At 41.2% G+C, this 23,563-nt stretch overlaps 2 protein-coding genes across 2 annotated transcripts in view; one reads left to right on the top strand and one right to left on the bottom strand.

Annotated features, from left to right (window-relative positions):
* Positions 1-1,021: 1,021 nt before the first annotated feature.
* smc2 (structural maintenance of chromosomes 2) lies at positions 1,022-12,373 on the top strand. Its single transcript, XM_050045104.1, has 25 exons — positions 1,022-1,337; positions 2,769-2,918; positions 3,010-3,132; positions 3,225-3,263; positions 3,364-3,474; positions 3,603-3,647; positions 3,773-4,006; positions 4,132-4,281; positions 4,409-4,642; positions 4,814-4,973; positions 5,099-5,216; positions 6,858-6,996; positions 7,105-7,224; positions 7,341-7,545; positions 7,734-7,869; positions 8,151-8,275; positions 8,390-8,583; positions 8,712-8,855; positions 9,378-9,452; positions 10,200-10,319; positions 10,478-10,678; positions 10,795-10,911; positions 11,250-11,410; positions 11,510-11,657; positions 11,812-12,373. The coding sequence occupies exons 1-25, from the start codon at positions 1,170-1,172 to the stop codon at positions 11,995-11,997; spliced, it is 3,603 nt and encodes a 1,200-aa protein (XP_049901061.1). The 5' UTR covers positions 1,022-1,169; the 3' UTR covers positions 11,998-12,373.
* A 1,756-nt stretch (positions 12,374-14,129) lies between these two features.
* ecpas (Ecm29 proteasome adaptor and scaffold) overlaps positions 14,130-23,563 on the bottom strand; it is a 26,283-nt gene continuing 16,849 nt past the window's right edge. The window contains exons 33-49 of the mRNA XM_050044519.1: positions 23,224-23,271; positions 23,007-23,125; positions 20,982-21,132; positions 20,810-20,875; positions 20,541-20,630; positions 20,305-20,371; positions 20,123-20,214; positions 19,963-20,029; positions 19,637-19,834; positions 19,322-19,533; positions 19,160-19,203; positions 18,851-19,043; positions 18,576-18,726; positions 17,672-17,777; positions 16,358-16,446; positions 16,193-16,264; positions 14,130-15,144 (exon numbers count right to left, since the gene is read on the bottom strand). Coding sequence (XP_049900476.1) covers positions 15,005-15,144; positions 16,193-16,264; positions 16,358-16,446; positions 17,672-17,777; positions 18,576-18,726; positions 18,851-19,043; positions 19,160-19,203; positions 19,322-19,533; positions 19,637-19,834; positions 19,963-20,029; positions 20,123-20,214; positions 20,305-20,371; positions 20,541-20,630; positions 20,810-20,875; positions 20,982-21,132; positions 23,007-23,125; positions 23,224-23,271 — 1,905 coding nt within the window. The 3' untranslated portion in view covers positions 14,130-15,004. The remainder of the gene's footprint in view (positions 15,145-16,192; positions 16,265-16,357; positions 16,447-17,671; positions 17,778-18,575; positions 18,727-18,850; positions 19,044-19,159; positions 19,204-19,321; positions 19,534-19,636; positions 19,835-19,962; positions 20,030-20,122; positions 20,215-20,304; positions 20,372-20,540; positions 20,631-20,809; positions 20,876-20,981; positions 21,133-23,006; positions 23,126-23,223; positions 23,272-23,563) is intronic.

Here is a 23,563-nt window from a genome sequence, read left to right as displayed (position 1 = left end):
TCAAATGGAGAACAAATAAACAACTACACATCCTGCTTTTTACCACCTTTAGCCTGAAAGATAGAATCATCAAATGTGTTATCAGTTTAGTAATTCCCTTTGTGTGATATTTTTGATTACTCCTAGAGGAGCTTATCTGTCAATAGTAGCTTATGACTTTGTTTTCTTTGTTTGTTCCCTTACCATACAGCTGAGGGGGGTGGATTCAGGCTTTTAACATCCTGACGGGACTTTACATTCTATAACACTACAAATATATTTACTGTATATTTTATAGGCTTTTCCCAATATATATTAGTATCAATATATTGACAAACCTTCACCTTCAGGCAGTGATGTAGTGGTGGTTGACAAAACAAAATGCATTCAGGCCTTCATATTCAAACAAAAACTGACAGAAAATTATAACAATAGGCAATATAATTCTAAATATCAGCTGAATAACTATAATATGAAAATCCAAATAATTAGAAATAGTGAAACTTTAGTAAAGGTTGAAGAAGCGCAACTTGGACTCATGATTATGGCCCTTCATTAATTAACATTAATTCTAGGACTTCCGGTTCTTCTTAATGGTGAGTACAGCTTCACACTCAGAGTTTTTCATTATTCAACACTGTAGAACCCATATTTAAAATAACAAAGTATAATGGGCCTCATGCTAATATCAACAAAATAATTTTCATTACCTTTAATACCACATTGAAGCTATTAAGTCTTGCCCATGGCTGGTGGCACACCTGTGGTTCAGCTTTCTACCTGCAAGTGGCGCCAAAACGTCGCTACAGGCCACAAGGACCATTTAGTAGCCTTAAAATTTGCCTGACGAAAAATAAACATGGATTAAAAAAATATATGAAACGGTGTTCTTTGCGTACACTCTTTGAATTCCGAGTCATTCATAGTTATATGTTGAAATATGTATTGAATATGTGCACACATCGTGTTGAGATACTTTAAATTTTGTCCTCCCGTCCCCCGGCACGGAGAGGACAGACTAGCGGCTCCATTGCCTGCCGCCAAAATTCAAGTTAGAAGAGAGAAGGACTTTGCGTGTTGTCGGTTGTCAACACTGGGCTGAAACCTAGTGCTTCAACTTTTAAGTTACCGGTTTAATATTCAGACACAAAACTTGCCTCCGGAGTCTGCGGGCAGAGGACAACCTAAAGATGCACATCAAGTCTATTATTATTGAAGGATTCAAGTCCTACGCACAGAGGACGGAGATCAACGGCTTCGACCCGCTGTTTAACGCCATCACAGGACTGAACGGCAGCGGAAAGTCCAATATTTTGGACTCGATATGTTTCCTTCTGGGCATTTCCAATCTCAGCCATGTAAGTGTGTTATTGGCTATAGAGTCGTTAAGCTTTATCAAAGCGGTGACCTTAAATCAATCATATTGTAGAGGTTGGTATGGTAGTTTCCTATCGTTAACTAGCAAAACAGTTAACGTAACGTTAGCTAGCCAGAGACATGCCAAGAAAACGGGTCACGTTTGAAAGTTTAAAGGGGAAAATACCACCTAAATTAAGAATTCCGACATGTTATTTATATGGCCGAAAAAAATAAAAACAGTAAGTTATTTGTGAGCATGAGCTACTCTCTGTCAAAGCCAGAAGCCAGAGAAGTGTCAAACTTGTGATGTTACAGGGTTAACGTTACAGTCTGTAGCTGCTCCATAGAGCCTGACTTTGTGGACCAATTGAATGTTTGCTTTCATTTTTTAATACCCAACTGAACTTTATCCCATCGAAATGTTCTCAGTTCTGCGACAGAAATGTACCCGTTTACCATTACATTACTCTGGGTGGTCACTGTCATCTATAACATCTTTCTCCATTCATTGTCTATGGAGCAGCTTCAGACTTTCTACTCTATGACATCACAAATTTAAGTTTTGGCAATCTTAAGGGGAACTATGCCCATTTCATAAATTCATATATGTTATTACTATGATCTAAGACAGTTGAACCTTGACCCTAATCCAAAAATTATATTATCATTTTCAGTTATTATTATAATTGATTTTAGACGCAACAAAAACCCAGCTGCAGATAGCATCATCCATGGTAAACCTGTGGAAAGGGTACCTTCATATAAATATCTAGGCACCTTTTTTGATGAGAAGCTGCAATTTGATGTGAACACTGCAGACATTGTGAAGCGAGGGCAACAGAGAATTCACCTTCTCCGCAAACTAAACTCTTTTTCTGTCAGTCCTGCTATTCTTTGTCGTTTTTATCAGTCTTTTATCAAGAGTCTCTTGTGTTTCTCCTTTATCTGCTGGTTCCCCAGCCTTACACTGAGAGATAAAAACAGCTTGTACAGCATTATTAAAACATGTTCCAAGATCACAGGAGTGAAACTTAGGGACTTGTACAGCTTCTGTGACCAACAAACTTTGAAGAAGGTAAACAGCATTTTGTCTTCTCCTGGTCATGTGCTTGCAGGTGAATTTTCTAAGTTGCCCTTAGGTCGCCGCTATGTCTCACCTGTCTGTATGACTAACCGTTTTTTGAAATCTTTTATTACCTCTGCTATTCATCTCTTAAATTCTTTATAATGATTTTATTCCTTTTACGACATGTATTCCTCAGCATACTATTTATTCTATTTATTCATGTATCTTATCTACTGTATCCTATTGTGTGTACTGTGTCTGTATAAAGTATGCAAGCTGTTCAAACCAATTGCCCCTGGTGGGATTAATAAAGTTGTCTGTATCTGTAAAAAACTAATGTCTTTGTTTTATTTTCACTTGAAAGGTGCGAGCCTCCAACCTCCAGGACCTAGTGTACAAAAATGGACAGGGTGGTATCACCAAGGCCACTGTGTCTATTACTTTTGACAACTCCAACAAAAGCCAGAGTCCTCTGGGTTTTGAAACCCACGATGAGATAACCGTCACCAGACAGGTTGGCATTAGATAAAGAAGTCTCTGTAATTGATGTACAAGATTATTGTGCGCAATGCTAACACAAAAACTGTTATACACTGTTCTTTTAGGTGGTAATTGGCGGCAGGAACAAGTACCTCATCAATGGAGTCAATGCCAACAACACCAGGGTGCAGGACTTGTTCTGCTCTGTTGGCCTCAATGTCAACAACCCGCATTTTCTCATCATGCAGGTAGGCTAATTCTTGTGTCTGCAGCAGTATGCATGGGTGTCTTTGTATCCTTCTGCAGGGTGTTATATCATGTGTTGTTTCCAATATTTTAGGGAAGGATCACCAAAGTTCTTAACATGAAGCCACCAGAGGTAAAGCACACACACATGCTGTTCATCTCACCATATCAACTATTTCAAACACACGTCCTGCCTTTTCCAAGTTTTCCAATGACGACCTCTTTTCTTTCAGATCCTTGCTATGATTGAGGAGGCAGCAGGAACCAGGATGTACGAATGTAAAAAGATTAGCGCTCAGAAAACCATTGAGAAGAAAGAGGCCAAGCTGAAGGAGATTCAGACAGTATGTTAAATATCCAAATTAGCTTTTGACTAGCTAATCTGTGTTCATTCTCCAGTGGGCAGCTGAAACAAATACAGTTGGAAATAATGTTGAAATATCTAACCGTTGCTCTTCGTTTACACTTTAAGATTTTGGATGAGGAAATAACTCCAACCATGCATAAACTCCAAGAGGTAGGTTCACTGCAATATCTAAACTTAAAAATTTCCTGCTGTGATTGACACTTCATGGCATGATGTCCTTGATACATTTCATTTTTAGTCATATCTATTTTTTCATATCCTTTCTCCCTATGCAGGAGCGCTCATCATACTTAGAGTACCAGAAGCTGATGCGTGAGATCCAGCACTTGTCACGGCTGTACGTGGCCTGGCTGTTTGTGTGTGCAGAGGAAACCAAGCTGAAGTCAGCAGAGAATCTGAAGGTAATGCAGGATAACATCACCAAGATGCAAGCAAGCATGGCCGAGAACGAGAGCAAAGTCCAGGAGCTGACAGCCCAGATTCAGGAGCTGCAGAAGAAAAAAGACCAGGTACACTGGAAGACGTTATTGTCCTTGTCCTTTTGAAGTTCATTTTGTTGAAGATTTGAATCCTTGCCCCAGATGACCCTCTTGGTTTAAAGAGGTGTTGCTTTGTCTTTGATGTTTATTTGAAGGAGGTGACTGGAGTATTGAAATCCCTGGAAGAGACTCTAGCAGATGTGCAACGTGTCGACGCCAAAGCTCAGAGCGCACTTGACCTGAAAAAACAGAATGTCAAAGATGAAACCAAAAAGAGGAAAGAGCTTGTCAAGAGCATGGAAGAGGTAATTTAATGTGTGCCCGTGTGACGTGTTTAATCTCTGGTCAAAACAAATTCTTTTGCAATTGAGATTCACATATAATGAGGGCAGTTTGTACAGCTTGATCACCAGTTGTTTCCTTTACTCTTAGGACAAGAAAATGCTTGTGGTAAAAGAAAAGGAAGTTGCTAAGTTGGCAGAGCAGCTTCAGGCTCTACAGGAGGATGGACAGAAGGAAAACGCAGCCCTCGAGGCAGCTGAGCAGCATTTCAGGGCTGTGTCAGCGGGCCTTTCTACAAATGAGGACGGAGAGGAGGCTACACTGGCTGGGCAGATGATGGCCTGCAAGAATGATATGAGCAAGGCAGATACTGAGGCAAAGCAGGTGAGGAAAGGAAGTTTTCAACACAAACATTTATGTTCAGTGGCATGAATGCATTTTCATCAGAGGCCTGCTGTTTCTAAAATTGTGCCGTGTTCAGAAAATACTAGATTTATTTGCTGTCAAATTCAAAGATTGTTAATCTGTCTTCTCTCTGTGCTCGTTTCTGTTCAGGCCCAGATGACCCTGAAGCATGCCCAGGCTGAGCTGAAGACCAAACAGGCAGAGGTGAAAAAGATGGACAGTGGCTACAAGAAGGACCAGGACAGCCTGCAGGCTGTAACAAGCAGCAAGGAGAAACTACAGGCTGAGCTGAATAAACTCAACTATGAAGGTACTGTGTGTGAGCAGAGCAGTGCATGCAGACAGCCTTTTGTACTCATGGCAGCTAGCATTTTTTATGTTGTACATCACGTATCCATGTGTAAGGTCTGTGTGTGTATGTCTGTCTGTATCCAGATGGGAAGGAGGAGACTCTGCTTGACACAAGAAGACAGCTGTCCAGAGAGGTCTCTAAACTTAAAGAGACCTATGAGAGGCTTGTGTCTCGTTTCCCTAACTTGCGCTTCGACTACAAGTAAGGATTTACCGAATGAATTTGCTTATGCCTTTAACCGTACTGTATGTTTTAAATCTAGCTGTTCTTACTTTTGTTTGATTGCCCTCGAACTGATGATAACTAGTGCTGCACACTGTATCGTTTTGTTTTTGCAACATAATAAGAACTTGTGCAATAACCATATAGTGAAAGACTGCGATATTGTACTTTGAATACAGTAACAACATAGTAATTACATTCTGTCTGTAGGCGCTGTTTTATCTGATATGTGCCATGCTGTTACCGCTGTGGTCAGTCAGACAGAGCCCTCACTGTCAGGCATCATCTGATTGGTTAGAATCTGCACACATATGAGTGAGGTTTATAAGACTCGTCCTGCCTCACTACTCTACATGGTTTAAGGAGGAAAGTGTGACAAGTGCAGACAAAAGTGTGAAAGACAAAGAGGAACTGGTGCCTAAAAAAAAAATAGCACATCAGCCGTCTGTCAATATTTTGGTTACAGGAGAGTCAAGTACTGAGTACACTTTAATATCCATTGAACATAGCAGCATATTGCATGTTTCCTCACATCATGCTGCCTTAATAATAACCCATTTCAGGGCAAAATCATCTTTTCCAAACAAAGGATGCATTAATCTACCCTGAATTTAAAGGCCCTGCACAACCCCTCAGGTGTTTTCAATTATTCCAGCTTTTTCCAGTTTCATTCTGGGAATTTTGGATAACTAGATGGGGCTCTAGCCCTCGGGGATACTGAAAAACTCTGCTATTGTGATGACTGAAAAAAAAAAAAAACTATAACATTGGGATCACTATTGCTGCTCTGGGAAATCCTTGGAAATAATTACTAATGTGACGACCACACAAGTAGAATGATTCACTGCTTAGGGCACATCACTTAAAGAGAAACTTGTTCATGCAAATACGAAGAAAAAAAATTGTGTTGCACACATAACTACAGAGGTTGTTAGTTGTTCACTTGTTGGTGAATTGTGTTTGTACAGGTCGTGGTATTTAACATGCTGGCTTACACTATCACCATTACTGGGACACTCAAATAAAACTGAGTTATTGTTAGGATAAGGAGCAAAAACACCTATATGAGGCTTAAAGGGATAGTGCACCGAAAAATGAATATTCAGCCATTATCTACTCACCCATATGCTGAGGGAGGCTCAGGTGAAGTTTTAGAGTCCTCACATCCCTTGCAGAGATCCAAGGGGAGAGTGGGTAGCAGCACAACTCCACCTAATGCAGGCTGGGTGCCCCAGATTCAAACGTCCAAAAACCACATAATTGAAGCCACAGAATATCTCCCTGAATTTCTCTCTGAATTTTCATTTTTGGGTGCACTATCCTTTTAACTGAGCTTGATGAAAGCTTTCTGAGGCTGAAAGATGTGATTGATTCTTAAAGATTAGTGATTGATTTTGTCAGATCTGAGTGTTTGTCTGAATAATCATAATAATTTGCAGCCTGATTGAAACTCACAACTGTACATGCATACGAGGGTGGAAACACCTGTTAATAAAGTTTTATTAAGGAGAAAATTCCCAGAGTATTTGCTTATAAAATTCACTGGCTCATCATGTTGCCCTGGGCCCTGACAAGAGTTTTATCATTCAACACGTGTACGTGCTTTCTGCTGTCTTACAGGGACCCAGAGCGAGGATGGGACCGCAGCAAAGTGAAGGGGCTGCTAGCTAACCTGATCACAGTCCGTGATGTCACCTATGCGACAGGACTGGAGGTTGTTGCAGGAGGACGGCTCTATAACATTGTAGTTGACACAGAGGTGGGTGTGTTAGTGGGTAGTGTGCATGTTATTTTAGTGCAATCATGTTTTAGTATTTCATTGGCAGAGCAGTGGGATAGTTGGTCATGTGATTTTTGTCTTTGCCAGGTCACCGGTAAAAAACTGTTGGAGAAGGGAGAGCTACAGCGGAGGTATACCATCATTCCCCTGAACAAGATCTCTGCCAAGACACTCAATGACAAAGTGGTGAATGCTGCCAAGAGCCTGGTGAGAGATTTAAACAGTGCCCAGTTTGGAAATTAAATCGTCCTTATGTTTGATCTTAAAACATGATGCACAGTCTCTTTGATGACTCGTCTTTGTCCGTTCTCCCCCGCTGTCAGGTTGGAGAGGACAACGTCCACACAGCTCTGTCCCTGGTGGGCTATGAGTCTGACCTGCGTAAGGCCATGGAGTACGTCTTTGGCTCCACGCTGGTGTGTGACACCCTGGACAACGCCAAAAAAGTGGCTTTTGATAAGCAGGTGATGACCAAGACCGTCACTCTTGGAGGGGACATCTTCGACCCACAGGGAACTCTGAGCGGAGGTGAGAACAACAAAGATCATGTGTTTGTCAGTGAGGTCGCTTTAAAACATGCCAAACCACGTTATCCTGTATATCCAGATGTTTTCATTATTGCTCAAAATTCATCACTGTTTTCTAAAACTCTGAACCTGTCATGAGTGCAGTGGACTTTCTAATGTACTTTCTTTGTCCTGCTTTTTCTCCTCCAGGCGCTCGCTCCCAGTCAGCATCAGTTCTGTCCAGCCTGCAGGAACTGAAGGAGGTTCGGGACAACCTGAATGAAAAGGAAGCCCAGCTTCAGGATACTGAAAGACAACTGGCCGGCCTTAAGGGAACTGCAGAGAAGTATGCCTGACACAAACACACAAAATACCTACACTTATGTGAATTATGTAATTAAAGCAGACAGATCAGCAAGGTCAATATATTTATATACATACTTTATCGGTGGGGCTTTTGTTTTCCACGTTTTTTTAAATTTTCCAAGTATTAATTCACAAAATAAATCAGGAACTTGGTGCCCTCAACTTGCTTTCACATACTCCTGGTGTATTCTTGCTTTCATCATCTCACATTTATTAACCAACCTCCTACATTTTCTTCTTCACCAAATTTCGTCCCCACAGGTACCGTCAGCTGAAGCAGCAGTATGAGCTGAAGGTGGAGGAGGAACAGATTCTGCAGGCCAAGCTGCAGCAGAGCTCCTTCCATCAGCAGCAAGAGGAGCTGGAGAGGCTGCGCAAGGCCATCGGTCAGAACACTGACACACGTGCACAGCCATACACTTTAAAATAACTGAACTCATCAGGGCAGTTTGTGCATACTGTATACAGTGATTAATTGTGTGGTGTGTTTGTTTAACCAGAGGAGAGTGAGGAGACTTTGCGTGTCACCAAGGACGTGCAGAAACGGGCTGAGGAAAAGTACAAGGTGCTGGAGAACAAGATGAAGAACGCTGAGGCAGAGAGAGAGAAGGAGCTGAAAGCTGCGCAGCAGAAACTCAATGCAGCCAAGGCCAAAGCTGATGCCTTCAATAAGAAGCTGAAGCAGAAGCAGCAGGTACATCAAACAGACACACACAGTCAGACAGTCAGCAGTCCTCTCTATGCATTGCTTCAACAGCTACAATGTGTTAATGCTTCTGGTGAGCTGATCAAACATGCTGCTTTTCTTGCTCATGTGTGCAGGAGTCTGATGCTGTGGCCCTGGAGCTGGAGGAGCTGCGGAGGGAGCAGGCTGGTTATGAGCAGCAGATTCAGGCTGTAGATGAAGCCCTGAAGGCCATCCAGGAGCAGATAGACAGCATGGCATGCACCGTATCACAGAACAAGGTAATGGGATCACTTTCACAGTGTGTTTATATATACAGGTAGGCCAAATTTGAAAATTGTCTGCAAGAGCTCACACATGTTAGGTATACATTGGGGATGCAGGATAATAGTGGCACATCATTGGTACTGGCAGATTGTCTCATGGAGAGCATCAAACAGCCTGTTAAAGTAGGATGAAATTTATAGTTTTGTGCAAAAATGCCACATAAAAATACACATGGCATGTTTATGTAACCTAAGTTGAAGTAGTTTTCTTATTTTGCCCAGTGAATGTGTACATTTTGAAAAGCATTGTATTTTATGTCCACATCAGCCAGTGAGCCATCACAGTAAGAGGCATAATGACATGTTAAGAGACTGGATGTTCTCTGCAATTGCACATATATTGGCAATCGGCCAAAATGACTTAGAAAAACATGGGATATCAGGAAAAATCCAAAAGTCCTGCATCCCCAGAATAAATGTTTACTGTTATTTTTTTTTCCTCCCTCTCCTCATAACATATTCTCTGTTGCTGTGCAGGAGGCAGTGCGTAAAGCCCAGGAGGAGCTGGCCAAACAGAAGGAAGTGATCATGGCTCAGGACAAAGAGCTCAAGGTGAATACAGGGTTTTGCCTTTGATGCTTTGGTTTTTAACCCCTGTTTAGCCCCTTTTCCACTGCACAAAATACTCGCTAACACCTTGCTTTTAAACGTAATGGGAGCAGTTACATTCAGCATTCACACCCAGGTCAAATGAGTCTTCAGTAGTCACAGGTATTTATCGGCTCCGGCTCTGATTGGCATTGACGGAGACATAACACCTGGGTGTATGCGCTAATTTTAGCCCCTCACCAGCAAGATGCAATGATGTACCACCACAAAATATTGTCTGTCTCCTCCTAAGCAGCACTCACACATCCATCCAAGTTAGTCTGCACCAAGTTTGAAGTAAATTAGTAAGAGATATATAAGAAGAAGTAACCACTGTTAAGTTTTCACAGGCCTCCATGCTGTTTCCTGCTTTTTACTAACCTGTTTTCTAGCGTGTGTGTGGTGTCGAACATGACACACCAAAAAAATTCCACATGCACACAGTCTATAGCCTATTTTAGAGGGTGTACCCATGTTTTTAAAAAAAAACAAAAAAAAAAACGTTAGCATTAATTTTGCTGGAAAAGGCTATTCTAAGGTTAGAGTGAATCCTGGGAGCAGAGTACGTCATTTTCTTACGCTCTACCTGTGACACTTTGACTTTTCTCTTTCGTTTGTCTACTTCACTTTCTTAATGACTGCATGGAATTTTAAAATGTGACTATTTGTTTGATCATTTGTATTGAATGAATTATGAATTGAATGTCCCAGGGTAAGAGCTCAGAGGCCAATAAAATAAGGGAGCAGAACAACGAGGTCCAGCTGAAGATCAAGGAACTGGAACACAATATTAGTAAGCACCGCAAAGACAGCCAGGAAGCTGCTGACAAGGTACACACACACATGCGCGCACACCATTTTTCAGTCAGTCCTCTACTGTAATAGTATAATTCCATTAACTATGAGTCTGCTGAAAGTTTCTTCATTATCTGGTATGATCAGGGTCCTCTAAACATCTCTCTCCCACTCGTCTTACGTTCTTCCTCCAGGTTTCTCGCATGCTGGAGGAACACGACTGGATTGCGACAGAGCGTCAGTTCTTCGGCCAGCCCAACACCTCTTACGACTTTAAGACCAACAACCCCCGTGAGGCTGGTCAGCGGCTGAAGAAGCTGGAGGAGACCACCACCAAGCTGGAGAGAAACGTCAACAAGAGGGCCATGAACATGCTGAACGAGGCAGAGGAAAGGGTGAGGACAAAGACGCAGACAGAGTTTGGGAGATTGTGTCAACACAAGTGCAAAAACTACAATTGCAGCTTTGAGTATCTAACATCTATCCCACGCACTTGTCTTCCCTCCTGCAGTACAACGACCTGATGAAGAAGAAGAGGATCGTGGAGAACGATAAGGCCAAAATCTTGCAGACCATCGAGGAGCTGGACCAGAAGAAGAACGAGGCTCTCAATGTTGCGTGGCAGAAGGTCTGTGCTCTTTTAGCAAATTATTTTCTCCCATACATTTGCATTTGTCGCTCTCTTTTATCTAAGATTGGACTATGTGTTGTCAGTTTATTAAGTACACCTGGTTAAAGCTAATACAGCATTAGACTGCATTATATTTTAGAATCAGTGATTAAAATTTTGAGCTGAAATTTGTCTTGCATCCAAAGACATCACTTGTGTCAAATAAATACACATAAAATACACTTAAATCCAAAAATACAAAACAATATTTAACCAAGCAACAAAACCATACAGACATTTAAAAAAAACAAAGCCATTGCTTTTCCTTCACTTGTAACATTTCCCTTCCTCTGCAGGTAAACAAGGACTTTGGATCTATTTTCTCTACTCTGCTGCCGGGGGCCACTGCCAAACTGGCTCCTCCCCAGGGCTGCGGTGTCTTGGAGGGCCTGGAGTTTAAGGTTGCCCTGGGCAACACCTGGAAGGAGAACCTCACTGAGCTCAGTGGTGGGCAAAGGTCAGCAAAAGCACTTTTATGATCTTTGAGTGTTTATTATTTTGTCTGTTTTAGTAGCATGAACATGAAGGTTGATGGAGCAACCTCTTTTGTTTTCAGATCACTGGTGGCCTTGTCTCTTATCCTGGCCATGCTGCTGTTCAAACCAGCTCCCATCTACATCTTAGACGAGGTGGACGCCGCCCTGGATCTGTCGCACACACAGAACATCGGACAGATGCTGCGCACACATTTTAGACACTCCCAGGTGTGTTGAAAAACACCTGCACATGTTTAACCCCCTTACTAAGCCATAAAGTGTTAGACTAGTGCGATCATGTACACATTCACCATATTCTTACTCGTGTTGTGAAAGCATCAAAGAGCAAAACTCACCTTACCTTTTAATTCTCTCCCTGCAGTTTGTGGTGGTGTCCCTGAAAGACGGAATGTTCACCAACGCCAACGTCCTGTTCAAGACAAAGTTTGTCGACGGCATGTCCACAGTTACTCGCTCTGCGCTCAGCCAGAGTGACACCAACATTCCTCAGAAAGGCCAAGACAAGGCTCGTCAGAAAGACAAGAGGACCAAACAGCTCATCAGCTAATTGTTGCACTGCAGTCGCTTAATAGAAACTTTGCTCTGGTGTATTTCTTTAGGATCCATACCACTGAACATAAAATGTGTTAATAACTTCTTGCAATCAATCTTGTGTATACTCTGATCTCCATTAGTCATTGCCTTCCCCTGATCTTAAGAGTTGTGTTTGACTGTTTTTATGGTCGTCTTTGTTGAGCTGTGTAAGTGTGGAGTTTCTTCATGTTTGTGTATTTTAAACCTTTTAACTGTAAATTTATTTTCTCTAAACTGTCCTTGTTATCCTGTCTCTTTCCTGGTCTATGCTCATGCTCGTCTACAACACATTCTAAATTTTTATATGCAGCTGATGTGTCCATATATTTTAGTAAATAAAGCAGGTCAGATATAAACATTTGACTCTTGTGTGTTTTTGCTCATTGCCACGTCTTGAAACAGCTTTGCAGAATCTGTTCAATGTTGACGCCCCCTAGTGGTGCTTTCAAAGACAGCAATGCACACACTATAACTGGCAATGAACCCAGCAGTGTTGGACACTAGTGTTAAGTGATTTTAGCAATATTCACATCACAGAATTATTCAGGCAGGTGATCCAGCACAAGCTCTGGTTTAAGAGTTGCAAATAATTTTAATTTTACTGATGCATACATTTCAAACAATCAAAACTTTGTTAACATCCAGTCATTTGATTAGCAAACAAACAACACCCAGTAACATCTACTGCCTGGTTATTATTCACTATTCAACAGGATTGTTTTGCTCATTTCATGATACAATGGTGAACCACAAACCTGATAAGTGATTCATATTTTTGAGGCTGAGCAGCTATGTTCCTCATTTGGAACACACTTATCTTGACAATAATAATTCATGGTGGATCGTTGGTTCATGTCACAAATCTAATTTCTAGTTGGGTCCTGTAGTAATTAAAAATTGGGATGTTAAATGAACCTCAATACAAACTCAAATTAGATTAACTTAATGCAGGTAAGCGGTATTTTAGTTAACTGAAAAGAAAAAGAAGACTTTACAAAAAGTATGAACTTAAACCAGTGGTAGAAAAAACGTAAGATCTTTACCTTAAGCAAAGTAGTAATACCACAGTGTAAAAATACTGAAGTATAAGCACAGATGTATTATCAGCAAAATATCCTTGAAGGTATCAGAAGTAAAAGTAGTCATTATAAAGAATGGCTCCTTTCTCAGTGTCATATTATTAAAGAATATTATATTAGTCTGTTTTTATCAGTATCTAATACATGTATGAGCATTTTAATGTTGTAGTTAATGTGGAGCTTATTTTAGATACTTTGTATATTACTGGGTATATGTAAGTGGTACAGCCCTGTATCTTATCATATATAAGCATATATGCTTCTTTATATAAGAAGTAAGGTTTAATCAATCACTGGTGTTTGTTACATGAAATTATATGGGGTACAATTTCAGTGAAATGTTAAATTACAAAAAATAAATGTAGTGGTGTAAAAACAAACTGTACTTTTGTACCACCTAAAATTTCAGTGTTATTTGCCTGGCCTAGAAAAGTTCAGTCAATATTTGTGAACGTGAGCTACACTCTCTTAAGGCCAGGAACCAGAGAAGTAAGTCTCAAATTTGTGATGTCATCAAATATAATGTCTGGAGCTGGTCTATGGGCAGTGAATGGAAACCTGACTGTGGACACACACATACGCAAATAAGCTTTTTTTGCTTTTGTATTACGTATCACAAATTTAGCACTCTGGTTTTTGGATTTGGGAGAGAGCTGTTCATGTTTACTAGTATTTTTGGACTGTCTTAGACCATAGGAATAACATGTATGAGTTTTGAAAATAAGTGTAGTTCCCCTTGAAATACCAAACTTGAGTAAATTTATTTACTAACCACTACATACATGTAAAGTGCATGACATTGTTTTGTTGTTACACATGTAAGTCTGGCCTTTTAGAGTTACATTTGAATTAGCCTGTCATTAATGTGTTTGTACATAACTCCTGTCTGTGGTCTCATTAATGTGTGATCATGAGGTATGAATTATGGCCTCTTCAGCCCCTGAGACATCTGACATGAACTTGTTGCTTTGGTTTAAAGCTGGTGATGTTAAACCATCATTCTGTTTTAAGACAAAAGAGTCACATGTCCAAATTGTCAAGGTATTTTTATTTCATCAGGGACAAATTCAAACAACTAGAGCATCACTTTCAACTTAACAGCAGGGTTTTTATTGTTATTACTCTCAAGACTTGACAAAATTGGCTGCGGTCCTGCTCACTCACATTGCAAACAGGAGAAGGAACATCATTTACAGGAGACGGAGACAGATCTCCAATGTCTCAGCTATCTTTCCCATCACTCAGCAGCAGTGGTCCAACAGCGAGAAGTGTCCACACCCCTGAAAGTGCACCTTTGAACAAGAGCCGACCAGTCAACCTTCTCCATTAGCCGAGGTGCACGACCTGCTGTTGTTCTGATATTTAATGAGTAGGCAAACCCACAACAGTAGTAAAAGTCCCCATTTGGGGCTATAGATATACAGTGTCCACAAACCCAACACATTGGTTTATATAGCATTTATTATCATTATGTTACTGTCCATTTAAATGAACCAAATAAAACTTGACACGTTACAATAATAGCCTTGCCCTTCACCACTCGTCGCTGCCAGTTCAGACTCAGAGCAAGTTGTGTTAACGTATTCTCTCTTCAAGCTTCAAGGTCAAGCTTCGTCAATCGGTCTGCCAGCTTCCACCAGCTTCAAAGCTCACAGGTAATATGGATAAGTAATGCAATGACTGAGAGATGTGTGAGGAGGAGATGAACAGACAGAGGAGTGTGTGATATGTTTTACTGATGATGAAGAAAAATGACTTGATGCTCTATTTTGTTGTATTCTGTGTTTGTGACTGCATGTATCTGGCTGGCTTAGTGAGCTCTGTGTGTGTGTGTGTGTGTGTGTGTGTGTGTGTGTGTGTGTGTGTGTGTGTGTGTGTGTGTGTGTATGTGTCTGCGTGCGCTCAGGGTTGGCTCTGGATGTGTCTGCGCAGCTCTTGGGCCTTATCCCTCAGGTCAGGTCTGCTGTCTGACTGCAGCGTTGACAGGGAGCGCTGCAGCTGCTCCCGGCTCTTCACGGACACACAGTCCCACTGTTCGCTCTCTGTTCACATTACACACGCACAAGAACTTTCATCAGCGACACTTGGATCAGTAATCCATGATACATACAGACGCTTGATCTTTTGTCAATTAGAAATCCCCTGCTCCACCTACCCATCACTCCTGGATTAAAGATATTTTTTACTTTGTTAATATGGAAAAAAACAGATGTACGCTGACTGTGAGAAATCATTCAGATTGCATTGCATCAGGAGACACCACTTATTTACCCTCGAGAGAAACCGTTGTGTAAAAAATACACACTTTGTGTGAAGTGGAGAGGGCATGGGGGATGAACATGTTTGAGCAAGCAAAGGACGTTGCTCTCATGGGAACATTTGACTTAGTTAACAACAACTACTTGGGCGTCACAGCATGCTTCACTGATAGAAAACAGAATCTGCAATGGTTTGAACCAACTGTGAGTAAAACAGGAGAGAATCTGTGCTCAAATTTGACAAATATGCTCTTAAACAATAGTATCTGAATTTAAATATCTCTCGTGTTGATCCTACATTACTTCCACGGTCTTACATTTAAATATCCATTATCACAAGCTTCAAACTTAAAAAAAGCAATGTGTGTTTTTTCCTGTTTTATTTTCTTTAAGTTGTCAGGGAAACTCAAATTCCTGACGTAAGAACAGGAAGGCTGTTGAAAGGAACAGGAAGTTTGGCTTCATGAAACCATTCACACTCTGACACTTAGTGGAAACAGTGTGTGGAAAAAAATACCATATTCAAGTTTGCTCCTGACAGACGATAGGTTACCATAGAACTGCCTAAAAAGGTATGAATATATTGCACATTCAATGAAGAGAAGAGACAACCTGCCCCTGAAGAAAATCTGGACTCGCCTTTTCATTTCCCCACATACAAACTGAACTAAGTCAATAACACAGCAAACAAATACAAATAAAAAAAATTCACGTGTTTCTTTGTCTTACTTTGGTCAGAGAAAACTGCAGTGGTGGTACAACGTGGAAAAAAATTAAGTAACAGCACAACCAACCCTCCTTTGATGCAGTCTTAGTAGCTGTAAACACTTACCTCCAGTTCTCTTTACGATCAGATCCACAACTGACAAAGCCTCTGTCCTCACAGAGGAGTAACTTTTGTTTTCTGGATAGAAAAACAACACACACATGACCACGTGATGTAAGGCAGCCATATTACACTATGATACTAAATACACTTTAATCGTGAGGCTCTTACCTAAAGGGTAAGTGAGAGCAGCACAGGTCTCTGTGAGGATCTGTGACAATGCATTGAAGTCTTCACTCCCCTTCTCAAGCAGCAATAACCTGACAGCAAACACAGCACATGCATGTGAAAAACTTTCATTAGAAATGTTTGCTGAGAGCACACATTGATCAGCTTGATTCAAAGTTGAAGTGGAAATAGACAAGGTTTTGGCTTTAAGTTATGATTATGAAGTAAATTTTGAGCGCCCAGTATAATGGTTATAGAATAATGATATCATCGGCATAAGGACGGGTTCTCTATAAGCCTTGCTTTCCCTCGGACTGTGTATGGTGTGAAACTGGAGAATTCAGTTGCGAAAAATGGCAACACCACTCCTCCCTATCCAAATGTTGTTGCTGTTTTGTTTTTTTTTAAAGATTTTTTTTCTTTGGGGGGCATCGGTGGATTAGTGGTAGAGCAGGCGCCCCATGTACAAGGCTGTTGCCGCAGCGGCCCGGGTTCGACTCCAGCCTGTGGCCCTTTGCTGCATGTCACTCCCTCGCTCTCTCCCCCTTTCACACTCAGCTTTCCTATCAATTAAAGGCAAAAATGCCCAAAAAATATCTGCGCCTGCATTACCCACTAAGCCACCAACGCCCCAATCCAAATGATTTTTAAAAGGAATACAAAGTTTTCAAATTCTTAAAATATTTATCAAATAACTGTAGAAACAGCTCGCATACACCACCCTTGACTTCACTATACCACAGACTGCCACAGACTACACCACAAAGAATGCTTGCAGTGATAGCAGGAAAAAAAAACATACAAGTCATATTTTTCTAATTCTTGATACAAAAAGGATCAAATGCATGTATCATTTGACTGGAGAAGTTTCAATATTACTTGGTATTGGGTTATTCGGGTACCTTTCAGTTACTGAGTACTGATATCAAGCCCTCGCTCTGACTGTGCAATTCTGTCAGCCACTGGGTACGATCTCCCGCAAAAATGAAGGCTCAATTTCTGGTACAAAGGAAGCACATCAACCATTGCACAACCAAAACAGGAAGAGAATGGTGCTTCTGTTTTTCCTGGTAGCTATCAGCAGCTATCCCCGATTACTAAAGAGTATCAAGTAGTGGAAATGATAGATGATGGAAAAGCTAAAGTAACTGTGACAAGACAAAATGCAGTATATCCTGTGTTGATAGTTGTGTCTAGGCTCAAAGGAAAATGTAAAGTGGCACAATAATACTTGGAAACGCTAGGTGGGCAAAGTGTAAAAGTTGTCTGTTTCCACTTTAATTTCAAAGAACAGGAATATGTTTGTTTGGTCCTTACCCCTTGAAGTACGCCTTCATGGACTGTAGAACAGCAAGCTGCACTTTCCAGGTGCTTAGCTTGAGCTTGTTACACATTAGACTGCACACCTCCACCTGGAAACGAGCTGCAGACAGACACAATGTTCCCAACATGAAACAACTGTATTACAACACCAAGGCAGTTCTAACAATGAGCTTGAACCCCCCACAATGTAGATGACTTTCTTGAATTCAAGAAATATTGGCTTGGTATTGGAGTGGTATAATGCTGCTCATATATCTGTCAACTTTAGACCTTGCTCACTTGTCTTCCATCATTAAGTTGGTCCCATTTCACTAAGACAAAAAAAGTTAAGGATCAACCAGTTTTTGGATAATCTTTGGTGAGAAGTACGAGAATAGGAGTAAGCCAATAACATAAATTAAACACATTTAAAAGCGTAATAAAACAGACAATGGGGAGAATGCAGTAAGTTGTAATCATAGCAGCTATGCCAAATTCAATTGAATTTGACTAAAGAGAATGGTATTCTTTCCACTCATCTCTACTGGGGGCAGGCAGAAATAATAGTTTGGATGTGATTCTGTATATTTGTGCAGTACATGAGGACCATCACAGATTGGGGTGAGGTCAGGTGTGGTCTGCCACATAAGCAACGACTGGAAGAGTGAGTCACAAGTCCAGCAGGATGTTCAACTTAAAAAAGAGTACAGGAAATGAAAATTAATTTAAGCCTCAAACCTTGCTGCCTGATATTGTTGTGGGAATGTTAACTATTGTCCAGGATGCGTATTTCTCACCATACACAATGTACAATATATACAATGCAGAGCTGGGAAAACGTGGTTTGGAGTTTAAACATTTCCCAAAATAGGTTAATTTGTTACATGTGAACAGCGGTCCAGTCGTGTCTGTGACTCACCCTGAGTCTGTGGGTTTTTGGGCCAAGTCTTTCCAAGAGTCTCAAAAGCACAGAGTAGAGCGTCTGTCTGCAGCGCTTTCTCCTTTGCGTCTTTGTCATCGTCATCATCATCCAGTGACCTCGGAGATGCACCGCCGCTCTCTGGGCAGTTCTGTTGGGAATCAGGGAGATAGATTAAACACAGTTAAATAGGTCTCTTAAAATGCGAAATCGTCTTTCTATATGGCGCCAAAATAACAAACAGACAATAACAGAATGAGCAGATGTGGTTGAACCTTCTTGATCAGAGGGAAAAGGATCTCAGCCATGTCGCTGAAACGGTCCTCCTGGCTGCTGTGGAGCACGTCTCCGGCGCAGCGCAGAGCAGCCATTTTGTACACCAGACTCTCCTTACGACATTCCTTAAACACAGCCTCCAGCACCTCAGGAATGGTCGGTTGGCCTGCGCAAGGCTTCTTCAGCTCCTCGCTACAAGCCAGAGGAAAAATGGCAAAATAATTAAGTATAAAAAACAGTAAATGAACGTCGTCCTTCAGATAGAATACTGGCATTCATAGGAAAAAAAGTTCTGCAAGGAATCTCACCTGCATTTGGAGACTACAGATCCAATGGCTTTCAATAGCTCCTCCTAAAACAAAAGCAAAAAATATACATATAAACATATATATTTGTAAACCCCAAATTTATCTTAAAACACAACAATCTCTTTAATTTTTTTGCTCTGCTGTTGTTTAATCAGCCGTTACCTTGCCAGCCCACGTGCGCCCGGATAGTCCCTGCATTAACGCTGTTAGCACCATGCCAAGGTGTGGCGCCACCAATGAGCCTGTCTGTTCCTTGGCAACGGTTGCCATGGCAGCTGCACCCTGAGCCTTCATCTTCCAGGACTGGGACTGCAGAGCCTTCTGTGTGATAGCGATCAGCTCCGTCATGTAGAGTCTGATGCCTCCGAAGCTTCCTAGAATCAAAGAAAAGTTCAAAGAATAAAAGCGTATGTCATAGCTACAACAAAATACATATACAAGATATGATTTCACTACGTTCATTGAAGTGTTTCTCACCTGGGACATTCTCCTGCCACACCTCAGCCCACAGTGTGGCATCGTGGCCCTCTCCTTTCTCCTCATCAGGACCTGGCGCCTGATGCATACCCAGAAAGGCCAGCGGCAGAGCCACTCCTGCATGGCCCTTCAGCACATCGGGGCTATAGTGGCTGATGGCGTGCATGGTCAACGCACATGATGACTTGTACACTGGTTCTAGGAGTGAAAGAGCGTTGAGAAAACAATAAGAGTAGAAAAGAACAGAGTCCAAGGTTACCATTTGGTTTAATGCACATACAGAATCACTATACTTTAAAGAAAGTGGTAGACTTCAGCTGTCTCACCTTCTTTCTCCAAGTACCAGCTGTTGAGCTTCAGAAGTAGTTTCTCTACGCTGGCGTCTTTCGCTGTCTGATGGGAAAAACAAATACAACATTTGATGCCTGCTGAGTCCTTTAAAACAACCTTGCGATAATTAGATTGCATAACAGAAGGGGTGCTTACTCTGACTAGGTGTCCCAAAGCAAAGGCATATGCTTTCTGTACTACAGTGCTTCTGTCATGGATACCATTCAGCAGGGCACTCATTAGTTTACCTGGACAAAACAAAAAGATCTTCCTCATTAGTTCACTTGCACCAAACAGTAAACACATTACAGGAACAGATGAGCATACTTGTGCTTTACCTGAGTATGGGGTGAGGTCCTGGGGACACTGCACTGTGAGTGAGACAATCACACTAGCACAGCCACCCTGTACCGAAAATAACAGAGACAAACATAAACAGGCTGACTCTATACACTCCATCTTTACATACATTATGGAGACAAGGGCCAACACTCCAGAAACAGGTGGATTTATAAAGGTGGTCAAAGCAACAACCATTTACAGTCAATCAAAGACTACAGAAGTGTGTGTCTACCTTGGTGCCCAAGCCTACTCCACTCTTGAGCAGCTCACAGAGCCTGGGAACCAGCTCTCCCAGCACGGAAACATCGAGGTGGTGCAGACACTGAGAACAGGGATACATAGGATGGATCCTTACTAAACAAATTTCATCGACTTCTGTCGTGTTTTGTCAAGCAGAAACCTCGCTTTCTTTCCTGTGGCACCTTGAAACTGAGTCTAAAATCCTAAAGGTCAAGGATTTTAATAACTCATTAATTATTATGTAATGATGATGTTTCTCACCATGTTAACGGTCTCCATCATTGGAGAGGACTTGGCTGCACTCAGCCTGGCAGCGTCCATGGCACTCTAGAGAGGCAGAAAGAACACAAATCATGACAAGTGGAGTCATATCAAACTTACAGACTTAGGTTACCAGACTCTGGGTGTAGATGCAGTATCAGGCTGGGGTTACCTTTTCTTGCTCTGTGGCTCTGACACTGAGGTAGTTAAGGACCTGAGGCTCCAGGGTGGTAAGGGCCTCCAGCAGGGCCGGGATCAACCGGGACGCATGGGGCTTTAGTCTGGCGCCGGCCGTCTTACTAATCTTCACCAGAGTCTGGATACTGGGAGGGAATACAACACAGTGGTTTACAAGGCAGACAACACTATGGCACAAAATCACAACCTGGTGATGTGGCAGCTGAAAGGCAAACCAAAGATCCATACTGTTCAACACCGTGACATGTTATGCTGTGTTCAGACTACCGGCGACAAAGCAACAGGCTTCAAGTCATTTTCAATGGAAGACAGTGATATGAAGCAACAAACTGACGCCCAACACTTGTCGCTGTGTGACAGGCATGATGCGCCACGAATCAAAGTTGAGCTGGCCTCAACTTTTTTCAACCCTCTGAAGATGCAGTGAAGCGTCAGCCAATCATATGTTTTTGTTTCACCAGGTGTCAATCTATGTTCACAGACACACATATGACGATATAACTATGTCAACGAGCACTTCAGCAACACTTAGGTGGCGACTCTGCGACAAGGTAGCTAGCAGCGCTCTAGCTTTGTCGCTTGTAGAGTGAACAGACCATTAGGAAACTAGTGTTACCTTGATGATTCTGATGAACAAGGGGAGAAATGACTCAAAAACAAACAGACAAGAATCTCATTAAACAAAAACAGTGCAAAAAAATCTACTTTCAACGTGGGCTGAGTTTTAAACTGTTATTAAAGATGCACAGATTTATCAGCCAAACATTAGTATCAGTTGATATTCTCCTTGTTGACTGCCATCTGCCTATCGGCAATTGAGATGGCATTCACCGATGGCAGTGGCGGATGTTTTTCTGTTGCGTCACATCAATTTTGTGCAGTCGAAAAAGCAGGGCTGGAAACTAATGACATCTCATCGTCTGTCGGATGGAAACAGACCTTCCCCGAGATGCCTTAGGGGCAAAGAACCTAGTGAGCTTACTTCCGAACTGTCTGGGGACGCACACTTTTTTTCCTGATAATACTACATTGTGAACAACAAATCACCTGGAGGAGAGCGACTTAAGTTTAGCTATAAGCAGCCGATGGCTGAAACTAACAGCAAACGGAGGCAAAGAGGTTATGACAGACGCTGAGTTACAATATGAGACATATGGGCAAAGGTATATTATAACACAATCATGATGTGTTCAAATGTAATCTTGCAAAATTTAGTTTTTGGCAACAAACTTCAATAAATACAGCTGTTTAAAGGAGAGATTTGTTGATGTTTTTACAGCAATATAACAGATATTTAAGTAGGAATTATAATATATATATATATATATATATATATATATATATATATATATATATATATACATATATATAGTAAAAAGGCTTTTGACGCATTATTTCTTTTATTTTTTAAAGATGTCTTTCATGTGAAAGAAGGTAATATTAAAGGTTTTTTCATAAATATGTACGATTGAATTAGTGGTTATTCAAAGATAGTGTAATGAAAGGCTGAATGACTTTCTTTCCCTAGCACAAAAAGGGAATTAAATAACAACAAAAACAAAATAAACAACAAAACATCAGTATCAGCTACCAGCTAAACTGTTATCTTAAACATTGGCATCAGTATTGGCCCAGAATTTCACAATTGCCGCATCCCTAACTGTTATGATCGAAAACATCCACACCTAGTTTGCCGCCTGCCCTCACTACTAAAACACAATTTGTGCACTTTTATCCTGTGTGTGCAATTCCAGTCTATCTTTACTCTGTCAATATTTAGCATTTATCATGTGTACACTATGTTTACATAGTTAACTTGCTATTCTTAGTATTTCTGTGACATCATTTCATTCTGCTGTGCACTTCTCTTGTGAACAGCATGAATGACAATTAAGTTCATCTTGAATCTTGAGCTTGAATCTCTTGAATCTTAAAAATGTTAATTTTGCATCTGAGTGACTGACATTCAGCATAAGTTGCATCACTATAAGCATCTTACCTTAGTGAGCGGACCTCTGAGACATTGCTAACGATGCCTTTCTCCAGCAGGGTAGGTAACATAACCGCCACAGTTCTCTGGGCTGCGGAGCCTGTAGACTCACACATACGTGTACACACCTGGATAGAGATGGAGACACACACTTGTACATGCCTGAGTACACACAAACTATTATTAAGATATATACACGGGCCGATGCTGTGACAAACATCTTTACCTTACTGAGTGTCTTCAGTGTTAGGTCTGCAGCTTTCCTCACAGATTCCTGAAACACAACATAACGCAGTCACAATCACATTTCTAAATAATGTGCTTGTACTTGTAATGTGTTTGAAGTTATTCTGCTGTATGTACAGTATCTCACATAAGTGAGTACACCCCTCCCATTTTTGGAAATATTTTATTATATCTTGTCATGGGACAACACTATAGAAATGACACTTTGATATAACTTAAAGTAGTCAGTGTACAGCTTGTATAGTAGTATAGATTTACCTTCCTCTGAAAATTACTCAAAACACAGCCATCAACATCTAAACAGCTGGCAACATAAGTGA

Source organism: Epinephelus moara, chromosome 5, assembly GCF_006386435.1.
Source record: "Epinephelus moara isolate mb chromosome 5, YSFRI_EMoa_1.0, whole genome shotgun sequence".
Lineage (NCBI taxonomy): Eukaryota > Metazoa > Chordata > Actinopteri > Perciformes > Serranidae > Epinephelus > Epinephelus moara.
The sequence above is the reverse complement of the archived record's forward strand: the minus strand, read 5'-3'. Positions and strand labels throughout refer to the sequence as shown.

What these genes read in the sequence shown, in the direction of transcription:
- smc2 (XM_050045104.1), top strand. Translation starts at nt 1,170, where the DNA reads ATGCACATCAAGTCTATTATTATTGAAGGATTCAAGTCCTACGCACAG. An exon ending in AGATAACCGTCACCAGACAG is followed by an intron (nt 2,919 to 3,009) that starts GTTGGCATTAGA and finishes CTGTTCTTTTAG; the next exon opens with GTGGTAATTGGCGGCAGGAA. An exon ending in CCATGCATAAACTCCAAGAG is followed by an intron (nt 3,648 to 3,772) that starts GTAGGTTCACTG and finishes CTCCCTATGCAG; the next exon opens with GAGCGCTCATCATACTTAGA.